The sequence below is a fragment of the Podarcis gaigeae genome, assembly GCF_964106915.1.
Source record: "Podarcis gaigeae genome assembly, chromosome: 7".
Lineage (NCBI taxonomy): Eukaryota > Metazoa > Chordata > Lepidosauria > Squamata > Lacertidae > Podarcis > Podarcis gaigeae.
Genome location: NC_139683.1, coordinates 1,953,801 through 1,979,676, shown reverse-complemented (window position 1 = coordinate 1,979,676; position 25,876 = coordinate 1,953,801). Strand labels below are relative to the sequence as shown.

The following is a 25,876-nucleotide window of genomic DNA, read 5'->3' as shown; positions in this document are numbered from 1 at the left end:
ACCCCAAAGAACGGAAAAACTGGCGGGCGTACAGCTATTTGCCTCCCTTCTCCATCTAAGGAGGGCTTCTGGGGACCCGTGCTGGGATGGAGGCCCGCAGCGGCGGATACCAGCCAAGGCCCAAAGCAGCCGCCATCAGACTCACCTTACAGCCACAGCTCCCAGTTAAAAGGCCCTAGTTAACAGTCGGTGTGAGGTTTTCCTAAAGTGCTTCTTGACAGTTTTGTGAACAGGTTTCACTCTCACTGATAAGGGGTTTTGCAGAATTTCTACCTAAGTCTCTTTCTCCTGGTGCTTCCATGAGCGTGGAATCGTTGCGGGGGGTGGGGCGACAGGCCTTGCCCCTTTCTTGACTGGATCTCTGTTCTGTGTCTTATGCAGAGACCCCTCCAGAAGTGTTGGAAGCACTGGCTGAGTTGGGTTATGCCACCTTCCGGCCAGGACAGGAAACAGCCATTATGCGGATACTCTCAGGTGAGAAGGGTTGTTTGCAAGAAAATTCCTCATCTTGCAGGAAATGCAGAGTGAAAAAAAGGATGCATTTTACTTGGATGTGCGGCCAAGCAATTGTTGCTGGCGACCAGATGTGGTCTTGCTGCATCCTTTTCTAACCCTGGGGCCTCCAGATGTTTTGAACTACAATATGGCTGTGCCGACTAGCCTGATGGCAGTTATAGTCCAAGACACCAGGAGGGCACTCTTCGGGTAAATATAAATAAATCCTGCGTCCAGTCACTCTTCCCTGTGCGGACTTTGCTGGGAAAGCTGACCTGGCAGGAGAGCAGAGTAGCAGCAGCGGTCCTGCGTCCGTGTGAGAAAAGGGATAAATCACGTCCAGAGACAGTTCGTTCTTATCTCTAGTAGCTTTATTTACAAAGCAGTAAAACCATCAGAAACCATCAGAAACTTCAGCCATTTCTCTCTGTGCTTCCCAAAAGCACTCTCTCGCAGCTTCTGCTGCTGTGCTGCGTGTGTCATCCAGAAGCAAAAGCAGATCTGAACGCAGACACACACTGTGATGCATTTCCCTGCGTCAAGCTCCTCCCAGATACAGGACACCACAGAGTTTTAACCCTGTTAGTTCCAAACTCCACAGGCACTAGGTGGGGGGAGACTGTTGCCAGATGCAACTTCCAAGGAATGACCAAGCAACACTGAAGGGTTGAATTTATATAGGAGCTGGTTGATATGGAGAGAGGTGTTGCAGCAACGGTACCAGCTGCTTAAGGGGTTATACGTTAATGTTAGCACCTTGAATTGAGTCCAATAACATGGAGCCATCAAATTGTATGACTTCCCCTGCATGCGAAGATAGGCTCCAGTGGATTGAGTGGACGAGACCGAGAGTTGGTCCAACAGTCAAGAAGGCAGTTCCTGCTCATGCTGTAGAGATAAGTGAGGGGCAGATAGGACTCGTCAGCCTAGGAAGGTAGCTCATTTAGGAGAAGGGAAACTGATCCTGAACATCCGCTGCCTTGCGGGATATCTTCAGGAGAAGGAAAGGCTAAGGGTAAACTCTACACAAATGTGGAGCAGAGTCTCTAAGGCAGTTGGGTGACGTTTTGTACGCCTCCTTCTGGCAACTTCTGCAGCCCAGCTGGTTCTAAACGTCTTGCTTTGCTTTCCTTTGGACCCCATCAGTGAGTCCGAGAGGGGGGTCTCGTCGTCTGGGCAGCCCAGGACCTCCAGACACACAGTCCAGGCTTGTGCGCCGAGGAGGTTTGACTTCACCCGCATACGCGCATTCCATTGTCCCTTGAACAGACGGGTGCCAACAGCAATATAATTTTATACTTGGAAGGGACTCAAAGGATCATCTGGTCCAACCCCCTGCAGTGCAGGAATCACTGCTATAGGCAGCCCGTGCAGATTGCCGCTGCTGCTCTTAATTCTCCCACTTCTCTAGGGCTCTCTACGCTGGTGGTCCTGTCCACAGGAATGGGGAAATCTCTCTGTTACCAGCTCCCTGCGTACCTGTACAGCAAGAGGTCCAAATGCATCACCTTGGTGATCTCGCCATTGGTATCGCTGATGGATGACCAAGTAAGTTTGCTGGTGCCTTTGGATTTGGAGGCTGGTGTCATTTCCTTGCTTGTGGCTCAGGGATTGGGGGGGGGGGGAGCTCTCCAGGCTCTAGATTTAGGAACACGGGGAATCTGCCTTATATCCAAAGCAGACCATAAGTTCATCTAGCTGATTTCCGTACACCCATGTAAAGCCCACGTCTTCAGCACCTGCATGGGCTGGTTGTCGGGAGCACCTGCTCCGACCTTCCGATTGCAGGAACAGCAGCACAGCATTCCCGAGGAATAGGTCCTGGTGCAGTGGACTCACATTTGCTGATGTGAGCACCTCAAAAGCAGCAGAGCGACGGAAGCAAAGCTGTGGAGGATTTGTTGCAAACCTAATTTATTTCTACTGATTAAACAAATGAAAGAACCTAACAAACATGTACGAGAGATACAGCTCTCTCATACTGCCATCTTGTCTCTAGACAGATCAAAGAAAACCCAACACAGTACCAGGGACAGAAGTCTGGAAAAGTAGTTCTGCCCCCTCCTTTCTCACAGAGAGAAAGTAAAACAAACATGATCTGGTGATCCTTGCAGTGGGAGGGATGAAAATACTGAAATCCCAGGGTTGTCTTCAAAGGCTGGCAGTGGCTCTCCTGGTTTTTGGACAATAACCTTTCCTAGCCCTCCCTGGGGCCTTCTGCATTCAACCTCCACCATCCAGACCTTAGCAGTGTGCTTCTGGTCTTCTGCTGTGATTGCTTTGAACCGTGACAGCGGAGGAGCAAGGCCTCAGCTGGACAGGCAGGCAGCTCTTGTCTATTTTCAATAGAGGGCATTGAACAAACCCATTTTTGACACAAACCTGCTTTTCAAGTCTTTATTATTATTATTATTTATGGAATTTATATACTGCCCTGTACCTGGAGGTCTCTGGGTGGTTCACAGAACAAAATCAAAATGTAAAGCCACAAAGAATATAATCAAAATGAAAACAACAACCCAATAAGCTCCTTTCAATAAAGTAACTTTTCTTGGTCCATTTTTAAAAGCTGTAATGGCAGGTAGCAGAGCTGGGAAAGTCTATGAGAGTTGCTGCCCGTGAGAGGAGGTAATGCAGTCATACCTCGGGTTGAAGTAGCTTTGGGTTAAGCATTTTCGGGTTGCGCTCCGCGGCAACCCGGAAGTAATGGAGCACGTTACTTCCAGGTTTTGCTGCATGCGCAGATGCTCAAAATGACGTCATGCACATGCGCAGAAGCGGTGAATCGCGGCACGCACACGCGCGGACCCAGGTTGCATTTGCTTCAGGATGCGAACAGGGCTCCGGAACGGATCCCATTCACATCTAGAGGTACCACTGTATTCAGGTAGATGGACTCTCTGGCCTGGAGTTCATGTGCAGCGGTATATCTGTAAGAACAAACGTTGAGTTCAGCTTCTAAGAATATAATTCGAATTATTTGCAAGCAGGTTCCCTTGAAAAGGTTTCCATCTCCACTCTAACTCAATCCCGGTTCTTAAGCAGTGAATTAGATACCTTCCCTGCAAATCATTTCCCTCCCCCAACAAGTTTGTTGGATGACATGATCCTAGCATCAGGGAATGAGTTTAGGGTATTTCACCCCCTCAGAGGAAGTTACAGAGGAGGGATAGTTTGCAAGGAGGTGGCTCTGGGAGCCTCAATGTGGCTTGAGGGGATCTCCATCTCTTTTGACTGTTCTGTGTCCACCATTGGTTCTTCCTTCAGTGACACACATTTTGTGCTTCCTTTGCAGGTCTCTGGCCTTCCCCAGTGCCTGAAAGCCGTCTGCATACACTCGAACATGTCCAAGACCCAGAGAGAGGCTGCTATGGAGAGGGTGAGGCGACTAGTGTAGAGGCTACGTAATCCTTGATGTAACTGCAAAATTCTAGGGTGTCCTGGGCAACTTGTAAATAGTAATAAATTTGTATCATGCTGTCAAATGCTCAAAGCACAACATGCCTTTTTTAAAAATAAATAAATTTTATTTAACATAATTATTACACAATACAAGCAAAATACATACATACATATATTTTTCAGATAAGCACACACATATAAAAAAGAAAAAAAAGAGAAAGGAAAGGGGGGAGAAAAAGAAAAAATAAGGAGAATTTGGAAGAATTTTTTCCCAAGTTTTCCATAAATATCTCAACAATAAAATTTCATTGATTGACTTCCATCGCTTACACTGCACTTCCTATATCCATTTTAAGCAAATTTCTATCTGTTATTCTGTATTTTTCCCATACAATCTCATATAAATATTCTAATCAATACCTGTAGTCTTTACAACATCCCTGTGGGGCAAGTCGGCATTGTAAGACTTTTTAAATTAGTTTAAAAGAAATGTTAAAATTGGAAATTATGGCTCACGACTTGCCGGCTTTCTATGCTTGCAGGTCAAGGCTGGGAAGGTTCATGTGCTCCTTCTGTCCCCCGAGGCCTTGGTTGGGGGAGGCGCTTCAGCCTCCAGTTGCCTGCCACCAGCAGATCAACTGCCCCCAGTAGCTTTTGCCTGCATCGATGAAGCACACTGCGTCTCAGAGTGGTCCCACAATTTCCGCCCTTGTTACCTGCGCCTCTGTAAGGTATGGAATCTGCGCACAGAAGCAAGATGCAACACAGGTGTGTGCATGAGGAACACCTGCAAGCAGCAGAGCCTGGCTAGGTAACACCTTCTCTCCGGCAGGTTCTTCGGGACCGCTTGGGCGTGCGCTGCTTCTTGGGCCTCACAGCCACTGCCACCCTCTCCACTGCGCGGGATGTGGCTCATCACTTGGGCATCCCAGAGGCCAAGGGGATCGCTGTGCGTTCTGCTGCTGTCCCTCCAAACTTGCATCTCTCTGTCTCTGCAGACAGAGACAAGGACCAGGTGAGTCTGGGGCCTGACATGCTGCCTGTCACTACTGATAGACTTGCTGCCTATCACTATGGGAGAGGCGCCATCTTCAGAAGTCTTTCTGGTTGCTGATTTCCAGCCATATGTTGTGGAGTCTGGGGAGTGTTGTAAACAAAATATGCCCTTTTTACCTTATGGGGTATCCAAGAGCCCATATAGAGTCCTTACGTAGGTTCCCTGTTGGTAGGAGAAAATAACAGAGGCCAAGCAGAGAATATTGAGAAGCAGCTAGTAAGCCTGATCTTTATTGATCTGTTGCAACAGGGTCCTCACTCACCACAACGCAGGAGGGAGGAGGAACCCAGAACAATGGCGTGCAAGGCCTTATATAGACTTTTGCAATTGCCGCCCTGTAGATCAAGACCACCCCCAGAAACATCATACATAAATCACAGAATGGATGTAGCTCAAGACCACCACCCCAGATACATCATACCTACATCACAGAAAAGACGGTCTAAAACAGAAATTTGAATGTTGTTTTTCTCCTGTCATCGTTTATCTCCTGTCTGGCAGGTTACTAGATTGGATACCCTGCTTACTAGATTGGATTGCCTGGGGAGCCTGGCCAGTCTTTTGTAATGATAAATACTTAGTTCCTGGGTCAGGTCACAGGCTCACACCCTATTCATATCTTAAATGTGCCCTTATGACAGGATTTGTGAAGGGAAAAGACAGTGGGGAGGTTTCCCACTCTGACCTTGCAGAGAAAACAATTGCTCAGTTTGGGAATCAAAATGGTTTCAGGTCGGTCTTCCTGTGCTGATCTATGAACGTGCTTGGTTGGTACACTTATGAACATTTAACATATACCTAAGTCCTCAAAATTCCAATCACAGGAGGATCCCTGGTCTCTCCAGTGATGGTCTTTTGGCATTCCCTTCTTCCGCTCTGAGCAACGCATGTCGCTTTCCCTCGAGCATCTAGGGAGGCAGTCCTGCATCTCAAAGTTGCCAACTTTGTTCTGATTCCAGGCCCTGGTGAACTTACTGCAAGGGGAGAGGTTTGGGAGCCTAGACTCGGTGATAGTTTACTGCACACGCCGCGAGGAGACGGCCCGGATCGCAGCCCTTATCCGCACGTGTCTCCAGGGTGTGAAGCTCAGAGAGCCCCTCAATGCTGAGGAGCAGGAGGAGGACAGCAGCAGCCTCGCTAGCAAGAGGAAGAAAGCAAAAGGTGGTCGTCACTGGCTTGGCTGGTTGTTGGGAGAGGCAGGCTGGGAAATGGAGGGGTCAGAAAACAGGAGAGCTGGTGGTTTTTTTCCCCAGTTCTCAGGCCAAATTGAAAATGCATTTATTTATAGCCAGCTCTACTCCAGAGGCCTGGAGTGTGTCATAATAATTTTTTTAAAGCTGAAATACCCTGTAAAAATATAACTAAAATTACTGGGAACCACCTAAATTCCAGCTACACAGTAGGTAAAGGTAAAGGGACCCCTGACCATTAGGTCCAGTCATAGCCGACTCTGGGGTTGCGGCGCTCATCTCGCTTTATTGGCCGATGGAGCTTCCGGGTCATGTGGCCAGCATGACTAAGCCGCTTCTGGCGAACCAGAGCAGCGCACGAAAACGCTGTTTACCTTCCCGCCAGAGCAGTACCTGTTTATCTACTTGCACTTTGACGTGCTTTCGAATTGCTAGGTTGGCAGGAGCAGGGACCGAACAACGGGAGCTCACCCCGCCACAGGGATTCGAACTGCCGACCTTCTGATCAGCAAGTCCTAGGCTCTGTGGTTTAACCCACAGTGCCACCTGCGTCCCCACACAGTGGCTACCTTTCACTTAACCCCAAGCTTCAGAGTGTATAGTGTAACATGTCCCAAGGAGATACTCAGGCACACAGAGTGAGAAACTGAAATATCCATGCACCCCCGGGAATCCTTGCAATGTGGCTCAGGGATGCTCTCTCAGGTTACTCACACTAGCAGCCTTTAACAGCAGCACCGCATGCAGAAATTAAACAGGGCAACTTCATGTTCCGCCAGGCCTTTGGTCAGGGCTCAGCCTGACTCCCCTTTTCTTTGTGTATAAGAACTAATATGAAAGAGGCCTCCCAGCATTCTCACAGGCCCATTTAAAATCACCGTAAACAGTTGGGCCGATGAGCACTTACTGATCCCAACCCTAACCCTGCGGAAAGCCATCTAATTAGACTTTGATTTTGACCTGTTTTTAGGAGGTAATTTAATTATTGTTTGATTTTCTACGACTGTTATATATTTGATGTTAGCCGCCCTGAGCCCATCTTCGGCCGGGGAGGGCGAAAAAAGTTTATTATTATGTTATTAAAAAAACAAATAACATTTTGTGCTGCCATTGGGAGTTGCATCTGTTGGATTTCTCCAGAAAGAAGCTGCAGTTCCCAGTGCTGGAGAGCAGTTCTGGCCGGGGAGGGCGGGGTATAGATATTATTATTATTATTATTATTATTATTATTATTATTATTATTATTATGCACCGAAAGCCTCTCAAAGCCCTGTCAAGTGAGCCTTGCTCCTGTTCTCTCTCTTTTTAATCCCATTTCCTCATAGCCAAAAAGAGCATCCGCCGCCCCCTGAAGTGGATTGCCGAAGCCTACCACGCCGGCATGTCTGCTGCTGAGCGCCGGCGGGTGCAGAACAACTTCATGTCCGGCCAGCTGCGGGTGGTGGTGGCCACGGTGGCCTTCGGCATGGGGCTGGACAAGTCCGACGTTCGGGGCGTGGTGCACTACAACATGCCCAAGAACTTTGAGAGTTACGTGCAGGAGATTGGGAGAGCGGGCAGAGATGGCAAACCAGCCCAATGCCACCTCTTCCTGCACCCAGAGGTAAGGCCTGCTGGACTCTGCTCGGGTTGTGTGATGGGTTTGTTGAGCCCTACGCAATAACTACCTCTGCTCAATCAGAGATATACCGTATTTTTCGCTCCATAAGATGCACTTCTTTCCTCCTAAAAAGTACGGGGAAATATCTGTGTGTGTTACGGAGCGAATGTGTGGTCCCTGGAGCCAAATTCACCATCAGATCACATAGCATGTCCATGCCTACAGCCTGCACCAAAAAAACCACGCACCCACTGTTTCGTGGGGCCGCAATGGCACAAAAACGTGGTTACAAAGCACCGATCCACATGGATCCTCAGGATTTTTGCATTGGGTCACCCCAAATTCACCGTCAAATTACATATCACATCTGTGACCACAGCATTAACCACAAAAATCATACCTCCACTGTTTCGTTCAGAAAATTTGTTTTCTTCTTTTCCGCCTCTAAGAACTAGGAGCGTCTTATGGAGCGAAAAATACGGTATTTACAGTTTTTATTGTACATTATTTACAAGGTACAGAGCATCGCTTCAAGCATCTGAATCATCCGTAGCAGATCCCGGGAGTGGGAACTTCTTGCTCCTCCTCCAGCAAATCGTTTTGGGCAATCCCAAACGCCTCCGTTGTTCCCGGCGTTTTAGCCCCCTCCTGTCCTGAGCTGACGGAACAGGTCTTCCCTCTCCCTCCATGCCTGAGCTGGTAGAGAGGTGCCGATACTTGTTAACACCAGGGAGCCTTGCCTCTGCCTGAGTAGCTTCCCCTTGCTCTCCATCCCTCTTCTAGTGCTGCCTCTTCTACCAGCTCGTCTCTCTCCCCCTCTTTCAACTCTGGAGCCTTCCCTGCCAGCTCCGTGACAGGTTGGTCCTTGTGGGAGTGCCTGCCTGGTGGCAGCAGCAGCTCCTGCAGTCTGTCTCCTTTCCCCCTGCTCCCACAAAGTCACACGGCTGGCCTCCTCTCTCCCTAGGGCGAGGATTTGCATGAGCTGAGACGGCACATCTACGCTGACACGGTTGACTTCTTCACTGTGAAGAGGCTCGTACAGAAGGTTTTCCCTTCCTGCAAGTGCCGGGAGCTGCATGAGAAACAGCAGGAGCTCAGCAAGGTCAGGAGAGAGAGTGGAGAGGAGGGCAGAGATCTCTTGGGGTGGCGTTGCTCTCCCTGATAGCCTGCAGGGTCAAAAGTGGTGGCAGCCGCCGCCGCTTCTTCATTTGCAGTATCTATTGCCCACTCTTTGAATGTTTTCAATCCCAGAGCAAGGCACAAAGCAATAAAAGTAAGCAGTGGAAAACAATATACAAAAACTACAAACTCATATAAAGAAGATCAATGAACAACTCAGTTCTGTCATAGGGTAAACAAGCAAAATTGCAACACCAGAAGTTAACATTTCCTCTTTAATGAAGTGCAGGCCTCAAGGCCAGGTAAAGGTAAAGGGACCCCTGACCGTTAGGTCCAGTCGCAGACGACTCGGGGGTTGCTGTGCTCATCTCGCTTTATTGGCTGAGGGAGCTGGCATACAGCTCCCGGGTCATGTGGCCAGCATGACTAAGCCACTTCTGGCGAACCCGAGCAGTGCACGGAAATGCCGTTTACCTTCCCGCTGGAGTAGTACCTATTGATCAACTTGCACTTTGACGTGCTTTCAAACTGCTAGGTTGGCAGGAGCAGGGACCGAGCAACTGGAGCTCACCCCATCTCGGGGATTTGAACCGCTGACCTTCTGATCGGCAAGCCCTAGGCTCTGTGGTAACCCACAGCGCCACCCGCAAGGCCAGGTAGTTACATGCAAATAGGTTTGATGGCCTCCTTCATCTCTTTTTACCAGCTAGCACGGACCGCATTCTGGGTCCTCCAAGGTCTTGTGGATATACGAGCCGATTCTGGGACTGCGGCTGTGTAAAGAGCGCTCTAACATCCCTGCATTGCCGACTCCTAGCCTTTTCCCCCACTGAGAGCTGCCAGTCCAAGTTAGGAGGGACTCTGCTCCAATTTTTGTGGTTCTGTTGGGGGCACAGAAGCATTCTTCACATCCAAATTGTAGTTGAGATTCCTGCATTGCAGGGGGTTGGACTAGGGGCCCGTCCAGCTCTGCAGTTCTATGCTTCTATGAATTCAGCATGCAACCCTCTAGCCCCAGGGTAGGATAAGTAGCCAGATGGCATCATGGTCCATAGGACAGTTCTTGTCTCCTGGAGGAGAAGGTGTCTCCCTTGTCTTTAGGAAGAATCATAGAATGATACCTTTGGAAGGGACCTCAAAGGTCATCCAGTCCAATCCCCTGCAATGCAGGAATTGCAACTGAAGCATTTATGACAGTTGGCCATCCAACGTCTGCTTTAAAACCTCCAAGGAAGGAGAGTCCACCAGCTCCCAAGGGAGTCCTTTCCTCTGTCGGAAGAGCTCTTGCCATCAGACTTTGTAATGTTCAGTCAGAATCTGCTTTCTAGTAATTTGTTTGTTTTTTTTTAAATAATATTTATTAAAGTTTTAAGGGGTACAACAAGAAAAAGTAAAAAACATCATTTTAAACAAAAAACAATACAACACATCACAATAGGTAAAAAACAAAGGATAAGATACAAAGGGAAAAAAACATAAAAATAAAATCCATTAAACAAAAAAGAAAAAACAAAGAAAAATACAATAAATCTTCCCATTACTTATCTTTCATTAGCTTATTTCCTTGACCTCCTCACACCTCCCTTTTTTGTATTCTAGATCAATTATCTATTTCAGCAAATCCTTTCCATCTTTTCAAATTTTAGTCCTGTAATTAGTCCTAATATGGTGTAACTTTACTTTCCCTCCTTTCACTAATTAACAGTCAGTTGTTCCCAAATCCTTTATATCATTCCTGCTAAAGTCACATAACTTCATTCCAACATCCTTCTAACATTCATTAATTTTACAATGTTTCTGTAAATAGTCTTTAAATTTCTTCCAATCTTCCTCCACTGACTCTTCTCCCTGGTCTCGGATTCTGCCAGTCATTTCCGCCAGTTCCATGTAGTCCATCACCTTCACCTGCCATTCTTCCTAGGTGGGTAGATCTTGTGTCTTCTAGTACAGTGGTGCCTCGCAAGACGAAATTAATTCGTACCGTGAGGCTCTTCGTATAGCGGTTTTTTCATCTTGCGAAGCAAGCCCATTGACAGCTTAGCGGATTAGCGCTATTAGTGGTTTAGCGGCTTTTAGCGATCAGCTGTTAAGCGGCTTATCAGCGGATCAGCTGATAAGCGGCTTAGCGGCTTAGGAAAAGGGGGGGAAAGGGGAAAAAAACCGAAGGAACTCGCAAGACTTTTTCGTCTTGCAAAGCAAGCCCATAGGGAAATTCGTTTTGCGAAGCGCCTCCAAAACGGAAAACCCTTTCGTCTAGCGGGTTTTCCGTCTTGCGAGGCGTTCGTCTTGCGGGGCACCACTGTACTTTGCAATAAGTATTCTTGCTGCTGTTGTGGCATACATAAAGAAAGTTCTGTCCTTCTTTGGCACCAATTGGCCGACCATGCCCAGAAGAAAGGCCTCTGGTTTCTTCAGGAAGGTATATTTAAATACCTTTTTCATTTCATTATAGATCATCTCCCAGAAAGTCTTAATCCTTGGGCACGTCCACCAAAGGTGAAAGAATGTACCTTCAGTCTCATTACATTTCCAACATTTATTTTCGGGCAGATGGTAAATTTTTGCAAGCTTGACTGGTGTCATGTACCACCTGTATATCATTTTCATTATATTCTCTCTTAAGGCATTGCATGCTGTGAACTTCATACCTGTGGTCCATAACTGTTCCCAGTCAGCCATCATAATATTATGTCCAACATCTTGTGCCCATTTTATCATAGCAGATTTCACCTTCATCCTGAGTGTTCCATTTCAACAGCAAGTTATACATTCTTGACAAATTCTTAATTTTAGGATCTAGCAGTTCTGTTTCCAATTTTGATTTTTCCACCTGGAAGCCAATTTTTTTATCCAAGTTATATGCCTCAATTATCTGGTAATAATGAAGCCAATCTCGCACTCTATTTTTTAATTTTTCAAAACTCTGCAGTTTTAATCTGTCTCCCTCTTGTTCCAAAATTTCCCAATATTTCGGCCATTTGGCCTCCACATTGAGCTTTTTCTGAGCCTTCGCTTCCATTGGTGACTACCACCTTGGGGTTTTATTTTCAAGCAAGTCCTTATATCTTATCCAAACATTAAACAGTGCTTTTCTGACAATATGGTTTTTAAACGCTTTATGTGCTTTAACCTTATCATACCACAAATATGCATGCCACCCAAAAACATTGTTGAAGCCTTCTAAATCCAACACGTTAGTGTTCTCAAGAAGCATCCATTCTCTCAGCCAGCAAAAAGCAGCTGATTCATAATAAAGTTTTAAGTCTGGCAGGGCAAATCCACCTCTTTCTTTAACATCAGTTAATATCTTGAATTTTATTCGAGGCTTCTTGCCCTGCCAGACAAATCTAGAGATATCTCTCTGCCACTTCTTGAAACACTCCATTTTATCCAAAATTTGCAATGTTTGAAACAAAAACAACATCCTTGGCAATACATTCATTTTTATCGCAGCAATTCGGCCTAGTAATGATAGCTTCAGGTTTGACCATATTTCTAAGTCCTTTTTCACTTCCATCCAACATTTTTCATAGTTATCCTTAAATAAATTCACATTCTTAGCAGTCATGTTTGCTTTCTAGTAATTTGAATCCGTTCGTGGTCCCTTCCTTTCCCTGCTGCCTGCCTGCCATTGGTCTCTCCTGTGTGCAGTAAAGACACTTTTCGTATTTACGGGACCGCCACTCCTGGTATGCCCTGCAGAGGACCTTAAGGTCCATGAAGAACCATAGTTTAGAGGTCCCAGGCCCTAAGGAAGCCAGATTATCCTCCACCAGGGCCAGGGCCTTCTCAGCGATGGCTCTGACCTGGTGGAATGCTCTGTCCCATGAGACCAGGGCCCTGCAGGATTGAACTTCCTTCCGCAGGGCTGTAAGACCGAACTATTCCGCCTGGCTTTCAATTTGAACTTAGCCTGAACATTTATTCCCCTTCCTTCCCTCCCTCTCCCCTTTTTATGAAGATTACCCCTTGTGGGATCCTACAGCTAATTCTCCCCTGGTCTCCGCGCTGGCCCAAATAGGACTACAGTGGTACCTCGGGTTAAGTACTTAATTCGTTCTGTAGGTCCGTACTTAACCTGAAACTGTTCTTAACCTGAAGCACCACTTTAGCTAATGGGGCCTCCTGCTGCTGCCGCGCGGCCGGAGCACGATTTCTGTTCTCATCCAGAAGGAAATTTCTTAACCTGAAGCACTATTTCTGGGTTAGCAGAGTCTGTAACCTGAAGCGTATGTAACCTGAGGTACCACTGTAATTTAGCCAGCTATCCCTGGTGATCATCTAATGTTTATTGGATGGATTTCCCCCCTAAATTGATTTTTGAATTCTGAATTTGTCGTAATTCACGTTTTATACTGTATTTTATGCTGTTTTTTGTTGCATCAATTAAGTGTTCTAAATTTCTTGTTCGCCACCCTGAGCCCGGTTTTCTGAACCGGGAAGGGTAGGGTATAAATAAAAATTTGTTGTTGTTGTTGTTGTTTTCACTTCTAGGGTGGTGAAGTGGGTGATGCAGAGATGTTGGCTGCCTTGGAAGGGAGCGGCGAGGAGCAGCCTGATCCAGGCAACGGCCGTCCTCGGGTCTGTTACAAGCACGAGCGAGCTATCCCCATTCAGCAAACTGTGGAGGCCCTGGACTTCCGAGAGGAAGGTGAGGAGGCCAGACCGGTGGTTAACTTCCAGCTCCCAAAGGAGGACGAGGACAGGGCCAGCCCCTGCCCCACAACTGCTAAGCCACCCCTTGCCCTGTGTCTTCGCTGGTGGGTGCCCAGCTTCCTTCTCTTGCTGGTCATGAGCCTTTTGCACACTCATGCACAAAGATGTTCTTAGCCAAGTGGGGAACTTGAACCATGGTCTCTCCCAGGTCCTTGTCATTTAATCCCCACAACCACCCTGTGAGATAGGTTAGGGTGAGAAGCAATGACTGGCCAAGGCCACCACCCAGTCAGCTTCATGACAGAGTGGGGATTTGAACCGTGGTCTCTCCCAGGTGCTCTAACCACTGTACAACACTGCCTTTCTTTAGGCCACACGGGGGTTAATTGGGGCTTGGAAGGAGCGGGATGGAGTCCCTGGGTGCCTGCATTTTTCCTCGGGCCCCATTGCCCTGGGCCCAGGTGGAGGTCCTCTCAAAGTTGGCCCACAATCCCTCTGCCTCATTGTAAAATTGGGGGGGGGGAGATGTGCCAGTGGCGCTCTCTGCTGGACTGTGTTTTATATGTCAAGCTTAAATGCAAACTTCTTTGCAAACAGACAGCATAAAAAATGGGGTTTTGTTTGGAGTGAAATAGCTCAGAATAGCAGAGCGTGATACCCTTCATCTTGGGGTCGAGGCTTCAAGCCTCATGTTGGGCCAAACATTCGCTGAGTATTTCAGGGGGTTGGACCAGATGACGCTTGGAATCATTTCTATGATTCCATGAAAGGCTCTTCACCAGAGATGGATGCACAGCAGCAGCAGATGCCCCCTCCTGCTTGAGAGTTTTCTTCTTTCTCCCTTCAGGTATAGAGACGCTTCTGTGCTACCTGGAATTGCACCCCCGCCAGTGGGTGGAGCTCCTGCACCCCACCTTCTCTTCCTGCCGGGTGGTCTGCTACGGTGGCCCCCAGCAGCTGCGGGCAGTGGCTCAAAGGTATGGAGGGGAAGGTGACTTCTGGTCGGGGACACAGGGTGGCGCTTGGGGGGGAACTGTCGTCACGCCATTCCTTGGTGTGTGGAGTGCCCCAGGGTGCGATACTCTCCCCGATGCTTTTCAACATCTTTATGCGCCCCCTCGCCCAGCTTGTCCGGAGTTTTGGGCTGGGCTGCCATCAGTATGCCGATGACACCCAACTCTGTCTGTTGATGGACGGCCATCCTGACTCGGCCCCAGACACACTGATCAGATGCTTGGAAGCGGTGGCTGGATGGTTACGTGGGAGCCGGTTGAAGCTAAATCCTTCGAAGACAGAGGTCCTGTGGCTGGGACGGGACGATATGGGATTGGGGGGGGGCAACTCCCATCTCTTGCGGGGGTGCAATTAGTGCCAGCACTGCTCGTTAAGAGTTTGGGTGTAATCTTCGATACCTCCCTCTCCATGGAGGCGCAGATTGCAGCTATAACAAAGGCGGCATTTTTTCATCTCCGCCAAGCTAAGCAATTGGCTCCTTACCTCTCTCGCCCTGATCTGGCCACTGTGATCCACGCAACGGTCACCTCCAGACTGGATTATTGTAACTCGCTCTACGTGGGGCTGCCCTTGAGACTGACCCAGAAACTCCAGCGGGTGCTTACGGGGTCTTCGCTGCAGGATCACATTCACCCAGTCCTTTACCAACTGCACTGGCTCCTGGTGGAGTACAGGATCAGGTTCAAGGTGCTGGTTTTAACTTTTAAAGCCCTATACTGTTGGTTTCTGCTTCCTTCACTGAGCAGCGAAGTGCTTGTCACAAGACAATGTTTACATTCCACAGTCAAGTGCTGTTGGGTTTTCTCACGGGAAAGGAGACTGGATGTGACGTACACTGGTTTCCTGTTTTTCACTGTTCTTTGCAGTTCAGTGTGATTCTCTCCGTGCTTTAGAGGAGAGAGGACGCCTTTCTCTGCTCCGGCAGAGGGAAGATGTTTTTCTGTAAATTACCAGCTTTGAAGTGTAAATAAAGTAATATAGAGCATGTTGGCACGTACTTTTCATCATTCCGCTGTGCACTGGACACTGCTTATCTCCAAAATTTGGTTCCGGGCCCAGAAAAACGCAGTGTTTTGAGAATGGACTCCAGAAGTCGGGCTCCTGGCAAAGGAACAAAGGAGCAAAGAATTGGAGTGCCGGCAAAGGATCGGAATGCAGAGGGCCGGATCGGACGATATCTCTGCGCGTCAAGATGATTTGATGAGGTATGTGCTACTGCTCCGGGCAGCCTGCCAGCTTCTAATTAATGGCTTTATGGCTGGACTTTGAACTTTTATAGCCGGTTTTGCCGTGGCACAGGCAAAAGGCTAGAAGGATAAATTTTTCCTATGCTGGGGGAAATCGAAAGTAAAGCAGCTGCAGCAGTGTCGCAGCATGAATTTAAGACAGCAGAGAGAACTTTCACTTTTGAACTTGCCTTTGGAATGCGGTTTGAAGCAGCTGCAGATAAGCAAAGCAGTTAAGCAGAAAGGCACAGGTTCACAGGCAGAGGCTGTTTTTGAATTTGCTTTTGGAATGAAGCAGCACAGACACAGCTTGTATGAAGCAGCCTGATTTAAAGCAGCAGAGATGACGCAGAAGGCTAATGCCATAGTCATGATGGCTAGCTGCAGAAGGCTGGATGAGGCAAGTGGGGAATTTGATGCCAATCAGCCAAATGCTCAACTCACAGTAGCCTGTGATACTGCCATGATATTGAATGAAGCGGATCGCCGGGGTGCTAGCTGCATCAACAAGGGGGAGACTTCACAGACGTCATCCCAGAGTGCAGTGGAACCACCAGATGGCGCCAAAGCTTTGAAGGCAGTGAAATGCTACACGTGTGGACGTCTAGGCCATATGAAGAGGGAATGCAGATATCCCAGGGCCAAGACAGAGCAGCGCAGCGAAAGCTCATCGCGTGGAAAAGGCCGAGGCAAAGGCAAAGGTCCGGTGTCCAGGACAACGCAGCACAAGGCAATGGTCTCACGCTTCACTCCAAAGGTTGCAGAGGTCCAGAAGACATCTAGATCTTTCTTCGTTGTTGATTCGGCTGCAACGCATCACATGTGCAATGATAAGCGACTGTTCGTGTCTTTTACACCGCAGGAAGGTGCGATTCACCAGGCGGATGACCACACAATCCCCAGTAAAGGCTACGGAACTGTTGTTCTTCACAGTTTGGACTTATCGATACAGGATGTGCTTTATGTGCCAGATGCCAAGCATAATCTGCTCAGCGTTGGACAGCTGAATGAGCGGAAAATTGACGTTTCCTTTAAGAACAAAAGGTGCATCATCACAAAGAAAAATGATTATGTATTGCATGCTGAATATGTTGATCGTTTGTATGTTTTGTATTTTGATGATGTTGTGCAGGATGACACTTGTTGCATTGCAGGTTCTAACAAAAGTTTGCATGCAGAATGTATTCACGATTTTCATCGAAAATTTGGTCATTTGCATTTTGAGGCAGTATCTAAAATGCCTGCCTTGGTTGAAGGTATGACTATTAAACCCTGCAGGTACCACATGAAGTGCAAGGCATGCGCAGCAAACAAGGTAAAAATGGCTGCGAAAGGTAAGGTGTCTAGTAGGCAAGCTACAGAACCATACCAGGTTGTTCATGCTGATTTGGTTGGACCACTAGCGCCCTCTTTGGGTGGAAACAGGTACTTCATGGTTCTCATTGATGCATTTTCCAGGTATATTTATGTGTACAATCTCAAGCAGAAATCAGAGGCTTTTCCAAGGTTCAAGGAATTCTGTGCTTGGTTGGGAAATGTGCATGGTAAGAAGGTAAAGACTCTTTTCAGTGATCGCGGGGGAGAATTCACTTCTCAGCAGTTTGAAGCTTTTCTGACTGAGAAAGGAATTCAACACGATTTGTCTAGTCCTCGCTCGCCATGGCAGAATGGACTTGCGGAACGAGCAAATCAGACATTGCTTCAAGGGTTAAAAACCTTGCTGCATGATGCCAATCTTCCAGAGAGTTATTGGGCCGAAGCTCTCTCATGTTTCACTTACAGTTATAATCGCAGGTTATCTTCAGCGATTGGTTGTACCCCCTATGAGAAGATGTTTGGCAAGAAGCCATACATCAAACACATGAAAATTTTTGGTTCTGACATGTGGGTTCACTCACCACAAAACTCCAAGTTAGACAAGCGTGGATTGCATGGTATCTTTCTAGGTTATCAGAAAGGGTCTTACAGAATAATGATGACTGACTCTAAGACAATTAAGCTCACAAGAAGTGTTGAGTACAATGCCAAGTGGGGGGGGAATGTGGGAATTTTCCAATGTTATCCTGATGACAGTGATGAGACTGAGGATAGTCAAAAGCAACCACAACAACCCACACCCACTGATGAAGGTTCTGATTCTGAGTCTGAAACTGAATCGGGTGATTCAGAGGATTTCAAGAGTGCGAAAGCCTCTATGCGACCCTCTGAAAGCTCTGATCAAGAATTGGAGGAACCATTGTTCACAATAGGTCACTTTTCTCCTAAGAAGGAAGAGGAGAGTATTGAAGACTTAAGGCTAATTCGCAGGTCACAGAGAGCAACAAAAGGCAGACCTCCAAAGAGATTTGCTGATGAGTTTGCTAAGATAGCAGTAACAGCTGTTAAAAGCTCCAAGAAGGTATTTGAACCTTCAAGTTTCCAAGAAATCCAGGATTTGGATTCAAAGGAAGCTGAGCCATGGTTAAATGCCATGAAGGCTGAGCTTGATTCCTTGGAAAGGAACAAAACATGGGACCTTGTTCCAGTAGTTCCAGGAATGAAACTCCTTGGAAGCAAATGGGTCTTCAAAGCGAAGACAGATCAAAATGGCAAGATAGTCAGACACAAAGCCAGATTGGTAGCCAGAGGTTTTGCACAGGTACCAGGTGAAGACTATCACGAGACCTACTCACCCACCGTGAGGTATGAGAGCATTAGGCTTATGCTCAAGCTAGCTGCAGAAGAGAATCTACACATTAGTCACCATGATGTGAATACAGCTTTTCTGTACGGATCTCTAGATGAATCACTTTATATGCTTCCACCTGATGGCGTACAGGTAAAACAGGGATTTGTTTGTGCTCTGAAGAAGTCCCTTTATGGTCTCAAACAAAGTGCACGGTGTTGGCACACAAAACTCACTGAAGTATTGTTTTCTCTAGGTTTTAAGCAAGGGAAAGCTGATCCATGCGTATTTGTCAAAGAGGAGGGGCAAAAGAAACTGTATTGTTTGTTTTATGTTGATGATCTTTTATTCTTTTGGGAAGATGTCACAATGTACAATAACGCCCTAGCTCAACTGAAAGAGCACTTTGACATAAAAGATCTTGGTGAGGTAAACAACTACCTATCTCTGGAAATAGAGAGAGATCAAGATGGTAACATTCTAGTACACCAGTCACGGAAAATTGCTGATGTGTTAAGCAAACTAAACCTGATGGATGCTAACCCTGTGGACACACCGATGACAACAGGTTATCAGGTAGATGACACTGGAGAAGCATTTTCTGATACTACACTGTACAGAAGTGTGCTAGGCAAGCTAAACTTCATTGCCAGATGTTCAAGACCAGACATTGCTGTTAGCTGTAATTTGCTAAGCAGACAAGTCAACAATCCTACTGTTAAGGATTGGAAAGCTCTGAAACGCATAGCGCGGTATTTGAAAGGCACTATGCATTACAGACTGAGATTTAACAATCAGAAGTCTGGTGGTCTTGAGATATTTGCAGATGCAAGTTTTGGAAGTGACACTACAGACAGGAAAAGTACGTCTGGAGTTTGCTATAAGTACAATCAGGGTCTATTTGATTGGTCATGCAAGAAGCAAACAACAGTTAGCTTAAGTACTTGTGAAGCTGAACTGAATGCACTGTCTTATTCACTTAAGGATTGTGAATGGTTGTTACAATTGTGCAAAGACATGAAAATTCCTGTCAAATGTCCAATCCAGGTTTACCAGGACAACAAAGCATGTTTGGCTTTGCTGAATTCTGAAGGTTGTAAGCAAAGCACGAAGCACTTGCAATTGAAGTTGCAACATGCTAGGGAACGTATTCAGAAGGGACTCGTAACTGTGTCCTATATGCCAGGTAATGAAATTCCTGCTGATGTATTGTCCAAGATTGTATCAAGGGATCAACACTGTACCTATGTGCAGAAGTTGGGTTTGTACTGATATTGTACGAACACGCTGCCCAGTGATGTTCACAGAAAGGGGGAGGATGTTGGTTTCTGCTTCCTTCACTGAGCAGCGAAGTGCTTGTCACAAGACAATGTTTACATTCCACAGTCAAGTGCTGTTGGGTTTTCTCACGGGAAAGGAGACTGGATGTGACGTACACTGGTTTCCTGTTTTTCACTGTTCTTTGCAGTTCAGTGTGATTCTCTCCGTGCTTTAGAGGAGAGAGGACGCCTTTCTCTGCTCCGGCAGAGGGAAGATGTTTTTCTGTAAATTACCAGCTTTGAAGTGTAAATAAAGTAATATAGAGCATGTTGGCACGTACTTTTCATCATTCCGCTGTGCACTGGACACTGCTTATCTCCAACATATACAGCCTAGGGCCCTCGTACCTACAGGACTGCCTCTCCTGGTATGTCCCACGGAGGACCTTATGGTCTTCAAACGAAAACATCTTGGAGATCCCGGGCCACAGGGAGGTTAGGCTGGCCTCAACCAGAGCCAGGGCTTTTTTGGCCGTGGCCCCAATCTGGTGGAACGCTCTGTCACAAGAGACTAGGGCCCTGCGGGACTTGACATCTTTCCGCAGGGCCTGCAAGACGGAGCTGTTCCACCAGGCCTTTGGCCAAGGCACAGCCTGACCCCCTCCTTTGGTAATCCTCACAGAACTCTAGCCCAGTGTTTCCCAACCTTTTTTGGGCAAAGGCACACTTGTTTCATGAAAAAAATCTCGAGGCACACCACCATTAGAAAATGTTTAAAAAATTAACTCTGTGCCTATATTGACTATATGCCGCTTGGGGCGGCAGCCTGTTGCCCGAAGCACAGGGAGCCCTACGGAGGGCTCCCCGTGCTTCCGGCGAGTGTCTGCAACCCTGCGCGCCCGGCAGGAGCTCCTGCCAGGCGCGCAAGGCTTGGGGCGGCAGCCTGTTGCCCGAAGCACAGGGAGCCCTACGGAGGGCTCCCCGTGCTTCGGGCGAGTGTCTGCAACCCTGCGCGCCCGGCAGGAGCTCCTGCCAGGCGGCAAGGCTTGGGGCGGCAGCCTGTTGCCCGAAGCACAGGGAGCCCTACGGAGGGCTCCCCGTGCTTCGGGCGAGTGTCTGCAAGCCTTGTGCGCCCGGCAGGAGCTCCTGCCAGGCGCGCAAGGCTTGGGGCGGCAGCCTGTTGCCCGAAGCACAGGGAGCCCTACGGAGGGCTGCCCGTGCTTCGGGCGAGTGTCTGCAACCCTGCGCGCCCGGCAGGAGCTCCTGCCAGGCGGCAAGGCTTGGGGCGGCAGCCTGTTGCCCGAAGCACAGGGAGCCCTACGGAGGGCTCCCTGTGCTTCGGGCGAGTGTCTGCAACCCTGCGCGCCCGGCAGGAGCTCCCGCCAGGCGGCAAGGCTTGGGGCGGCAGCCTGTTGCTCTAAGCACATGGAGCCCGCCTCCCTCCCACGGCACACCAGGCAAAGTCTCGCGGCACACTAGTGTGCCGCGGAACACCGGTTGGGAAACACTGCGAGTCTAGCCCAATGGTTGCCATCAATTTGATTTGAACTGATTTTATAATGAGTTGACTTTAGAATGCTGTATTATTTTACTGTTGTTAGCCGCTCTGAGCCCGGCTTCGGCTGGGGGTGGGGGGTGGGATATAAATGAAATGATGTTGTTGTTGTTGTTATCATCGCTCTGAGCAAGGACCTGGGGGAAACTGAGCACTGGGAAATGATGGCATGTGGATAAGCGTCTAAGGGACCCAGAAAGAACCCAAGGGAAGAGCCTGGATTATTGGGGGGGGGGGGGTATCTGTTGTGACCAGGGCCGCATGACACCCTCAGCGTTAAAGCAAACCTGAGGATTTTGTTGCCTGGTTAAAGGAGTCAAGCAAAGCACATTTTCATGAAGCTGATTCATTCTCACTCTTGTAACAATACAATAAATTGTAGGTTTTGTCATTGTGCGCCCACACGCTGTTCTAATCGCTTGTTGCTGTATAGCTGTTTTGGCACAGGCTGTTTCGAGTATCGTTCCTGATGGGAAAACAGGATGCAAATCGAAATAATAATAGTTATAACAATTCCTTCCGTACCCTGCTGGGCCAGACAAGGGAGCATAAAGAGATTTGCAGCCCCCTGGCAGTTTGGCACAGCTGTCCTCCAACCCATTTCTGAGGTGTCCCCAGATGTGACACAGATTGCTGCAGTGACAGCTCAGCTGGAAAACATGAGGGCTAGAAGCCTCCTTTTGAAAAATGCTGCGTGCTGTGCCAGATGCCCGCAGCTCTGGCATGATCAGGGAGAGTACACACAGAGCCCTAATTGTATCTGGGGAGCTGGGTATTCCTTGCGTTCTTGAATCAATTTCGCTGGATGAACTGAGGCTGTCCCCTTGATGATTATGATAATTTATTAGGGGTAGATTTGAACTCTGCACTCTTCAGATCATTCCATCTGTGCTTGAATCCAAGCTTGCCAGATGAAAGTGGTGCATGCTCTAGTTATCTCCCACTTGGACTACTGCAATGTGCTCTACGTGGGGCTACCTTTGAAGGTGACCCGGAAACTGCAATTAATCCAGAATGTGGCAGCTAAACTGGTGACTGGGAGTGGCTGCCAAGACCACATAACACCAGTTCTGAGAGATCTGCATTGGCTCCCAGTATGTTTCCGAGCACGATTCAAAGTGTTGGTGCTGACCTTTAAAGCCCTAAACGGCCTCGGTCTTGTGTACCTGAAGGAGCGTCTCCACCTCAGTCGTTCTGCCCGGACACTGAGCACCAAGGGCCTTCTGGCGGTTCCCTCCCTGTGAGAAGCCAAGTTACAGGGAACCAGGCAGAGGGCCTTCTCGGTGGTGGCGCCTGCCCTGTGGAACACCCTCCCAGCAGATGTCAAGGCAATAAACAACTATTTTACTTTTAAAAGACAACTGAAGGCGACCCTGTTTAGGGAAGTTTTTAATGTCTGGTGCTGTGTTGTTTTTAATATTCCATTGGAAGCCGCCCAGTGTAGTTGGGGAAATCCAGTCAGATGGGCGGGGTATAAATAATAAATTATTATTATTATATAAATAGACCCTCTTCTGCTCCCCTACGGACTTCTTACATGCTGACTTCTCTTCCTCCCCTTTCCCCCAGGTGCCCTCCTCTCGCAGTCTGTCTGGCCCAGCAGCGCCTGAAAGGGGTGGACCTTGCTCATGCCAGCTCCGTAGAGTTTGACGTCATTGAGCTGGCCGACTCCATGGGATGGGAGGTCTTGCCAGTGAAACGAGCTCTCCGTCAGCTGCAGTGGAGCACTCAGAACGGTAACCAGTCAGTGGGAAGCCTATCTAAGGTGGGCTGGGATGGCAAAAGCTGTCCCAGAGAGCAGACCTTCTGCCTAAGCCCCCAGCTAGTCTTGGTTCAGGAAGGAAGCAGAGAAGCCACATCTTGTTGGCCGCTCATCCCTTGTTTAATCTCGGCTGGAAGGTTGGGGATCGGTGGGGTGGTGGTGGTGCTGTTCTTTAGAGGGAAAGGCCTTCTGAGTGACAAGGATGGAGGAACTTGTGATTCCAAGGCAATCCCCACACTCTTAATATCTGACCCAGCAGGGTCAGATATTAATCCAGAATGCGGCAGCTAGACTGGTGACTGGGAGTGGCCGCCGGGACCACATAACACCGGTTCTGAGAGATCTGCACTGGCTCCCAGTACGTTTCCGAGCACGATTCAAAGTGTTGGTGCTGACCTTTAAAGCCCTAAACGGCCTCGGTCCTGTATACCTGAAGGAGCGTCTCCACCCCCATCGTTCAGCACTGAGATCCAGCGCCGAGGGCCTTCTGGCGGTTCCCTCATTGCGATAAGTGAGGCTACAGGGAACCAGACAGAGGGCCTTCTCGGTAGTGGCGCCCGCCCTGTGGAACGCCCTCCCATCAGATGTCAAAGAGATAAAGAATTACCTGACATTCAGAAGACATCTTAAGGCAACCCTGTTCAGGGAAGTTTTTAATATGTAATGCTGTACTGTTTTTAACACTGATTGGGAGCCGCCCAGAGTGGCTGGGGAAACTCAGCCAGATGGGCGGGGTATAAATAATAAATTATTATTATTATTATTATTATTATTATTATTATTATTATTATTATTATTATTATCACAGTGGGAGAAAACTCCCTTTGGGGGCTTAAGGTGGAGGCTCGCACCAAATTCCCAGTTCGTCAGACTATTCCACAATGCCTTGCCGGACATAGTCCAAAAGAATGTAAGATCCTAACCACGATCCTTGAAAACAAATCCACAACCCAGTTATTTTTACTATACATGCAGAGCCCTCCTTGCACCTTAACTGGAGTTGTTTATCACTACCATTCAGCCATTAAAGGTAAAGGGACCCCTGACCATTAGGTCCAGCCGTGGCTGACTCTGGGGTTGCGGCGCTCATCTTGCTTTATTGGCCGAGGGAGCCGGCGTACAGCTTCCGGCTCATGTGGCCAGCATGACTAAGCCGCTTCTGGCAAACCAGAGCAGCGCATGGAAACACTGGTTACCTTCCCGCCGGAGTAGTACCTATTTATCTACTTGCACTTTGACATGCTTTCAAACTGCTAGAATGGCAGGAGCTGGGACCGAGCAACGGGAGCTCACCCCGTCGCGGGGATTCGAAACGCCGACCTTCTGATTGGCAAGTACTAGGCTCTGTGGTTTAACCCACAGCGCCACCCATGTCCCTGTTCAGCCATTCAGTTCCTCCTAAACTGGTTCCTGCCGATTTTGTGGCCAGACTACCCTCTGGCGTCCATGGCACCAGCCTGCCTGATAGTGGGTCTTGCATGATTTCTACTTAACCTTCCAGTGAAATTGAATGTTGGAAGATTCAGAACTCAGACACAAGAAATGGCTTCTTCACCCAGTGCATAACTGCGGGCTCCTAAAAATGCTAGCGTTGCCCACCAATTTCAATGGTTTTAAAAGAGGGTAGACAGGCTCGGCTGGGTTAAGACTGTCAGTGGCTACTAGCCGCAACAGCTGTGTTCTACTTTTAGTGCTGTAAGTAGTAGCCTCTGGGTGCTGGGAATTGCAAGTGGGGAGAGGAGAAGAAGAAGAAGAGTTTGGATTTGATATCCCGCTTTATCACTACCCGAAGGAGTCTCAAAGCGGTTCCCAGATTACAAGTCTACTGCTCAGAGAGCCAGTGTGGTGTAGTGGTTAAGAGCGGTAGTCTCGTAATCTGGGGAACTGGGTTTGCTTCCCTGCTCCTCCACATGCAGCTGCTGGGTGACCTTGGGCCAGTCACACTTCTTTGAAATCTCTCAGCCCCACTCACCTCACAGACTGTTTGTTGTGGGGGAGGAAGGGAAAGGAGAATGTCAGCCGCTTTGAGACTCCTTAAAGGGAGTGAAAGGCAGGATATCAAATCCAAACTCTTCTTCTTCTTCTTCTTAACCACTACACCACACTGGCTCTCTGGGTGCTGTTGCCGTGCTTATGCCCTGCTTGTGGCCTCCCCCAAGGGGCACCTCATTGGTCACTTTAAGACCTGGATGCTGGACCAAGTGGCCTGATTCCGCTGCAGGCCTCTTCTTAATTTTTCCCTTCCCTTGTGGCACAGGTTCCCATGTGTCTAGGAAGAGCGGGACCCTCGTGGAATTTAGCCAGTTTGCTTTCCACCTGCGCTCCTACGGCGATCTCACCGACGAGGAGCTGGACTCGGTCTGTGACTTCCTGCACCAGCGAGTGACGGGCCGCGAAAAAGCTGCCCTTTCCCAGCTGCAGGCCTGCTTCCAGGCCTTTCAGAGGTGGGTAGGCACAAACCGGCACCACTTTAAAAGGTGGGCTCTGCTGCGTGTGAGAAGCTGGGCAAAAGAACAATGTGTTCAGTCTGGTGGCAGGAGAGAGGAGAAAGAGCTGTTCCAACAGGGAGGGAGAACCACCTTGCGTTTAATGGACACAACAGGTGCTTGTCACGGACTGGCTGGATGCTGAGAAGGGGTGGGAGGCACCAGTTGGGAAGCCTCCTTCCGAAGCGATAATAAAGTGTTAACTCGTACAAATAATAATAATTAATTATTTTTACCCCACCCATCTGGCTGGGCTTCCCCAGCCACTCTGGGCAGCTTCTAAAAAAATATTAAAATACAGTAATGCATCAAACATTAAAAGCTTCCCTAAACAGGGCTGCTTTCAGATGTCTTCTAAATGTCATATAGTTGTTTATTTCCTTGACATCT

At 48.3% G+C, this 25,876-nt stretch overlaps 1 protein-coding gene across 1 annotated transcript in view; it reads left to right on the top strand.

Moving 5' to 3' along the window:
• The window catches only part of RECQL4 (RecQ like helicase 4), a 46,590-nt gene that overhangs the window by 17,730 nt on the left and 2,984 nt on the right, over positions 1-25,876 (top strand). Inside the window, exons 11-22 of the mRNA XM_083748975.1 lie at positions 382-474; positions 1,907-2,043; positions 3,791-3,874; positions 4,440-4,628; positions 4,730-4,912; positions 5,914-6,115; positions 7,470-7,747; positions 8,709-8,846; positions 13,358-13,514; positions 14,367-14,496; positions 22,808-22,974; positions 25,258-25,444. Coding sequence (XP_083605101.1) covers positions 382-474; positions 1,907-2,043; positions 3,791-3,874; positions 4,440-4,628; positions 4,730-4,912; positions 5,914-6,115; positions 7,470-7,747; positions 8,709-8,846; positions 13,358-13,514; positions 14,367-14,496; positions 22,808-22,974; positions 25,258-25,444 — 1,945 coding nt within the window. The remainder of the gene's footprint in view (positions 1-381; positions 475-1,906; positions 2,044-3,790; positions 3,875-4,439; positions 4,629-4,729; positions 4,913-5,913; positions 6,116-7,469; positions 7,748-8,708; positions 8,847-13,357; positions 13,515-14,366; positions 14,497-22,807; positions 22,975-25,257; positions 25,445-25,876) is intronic.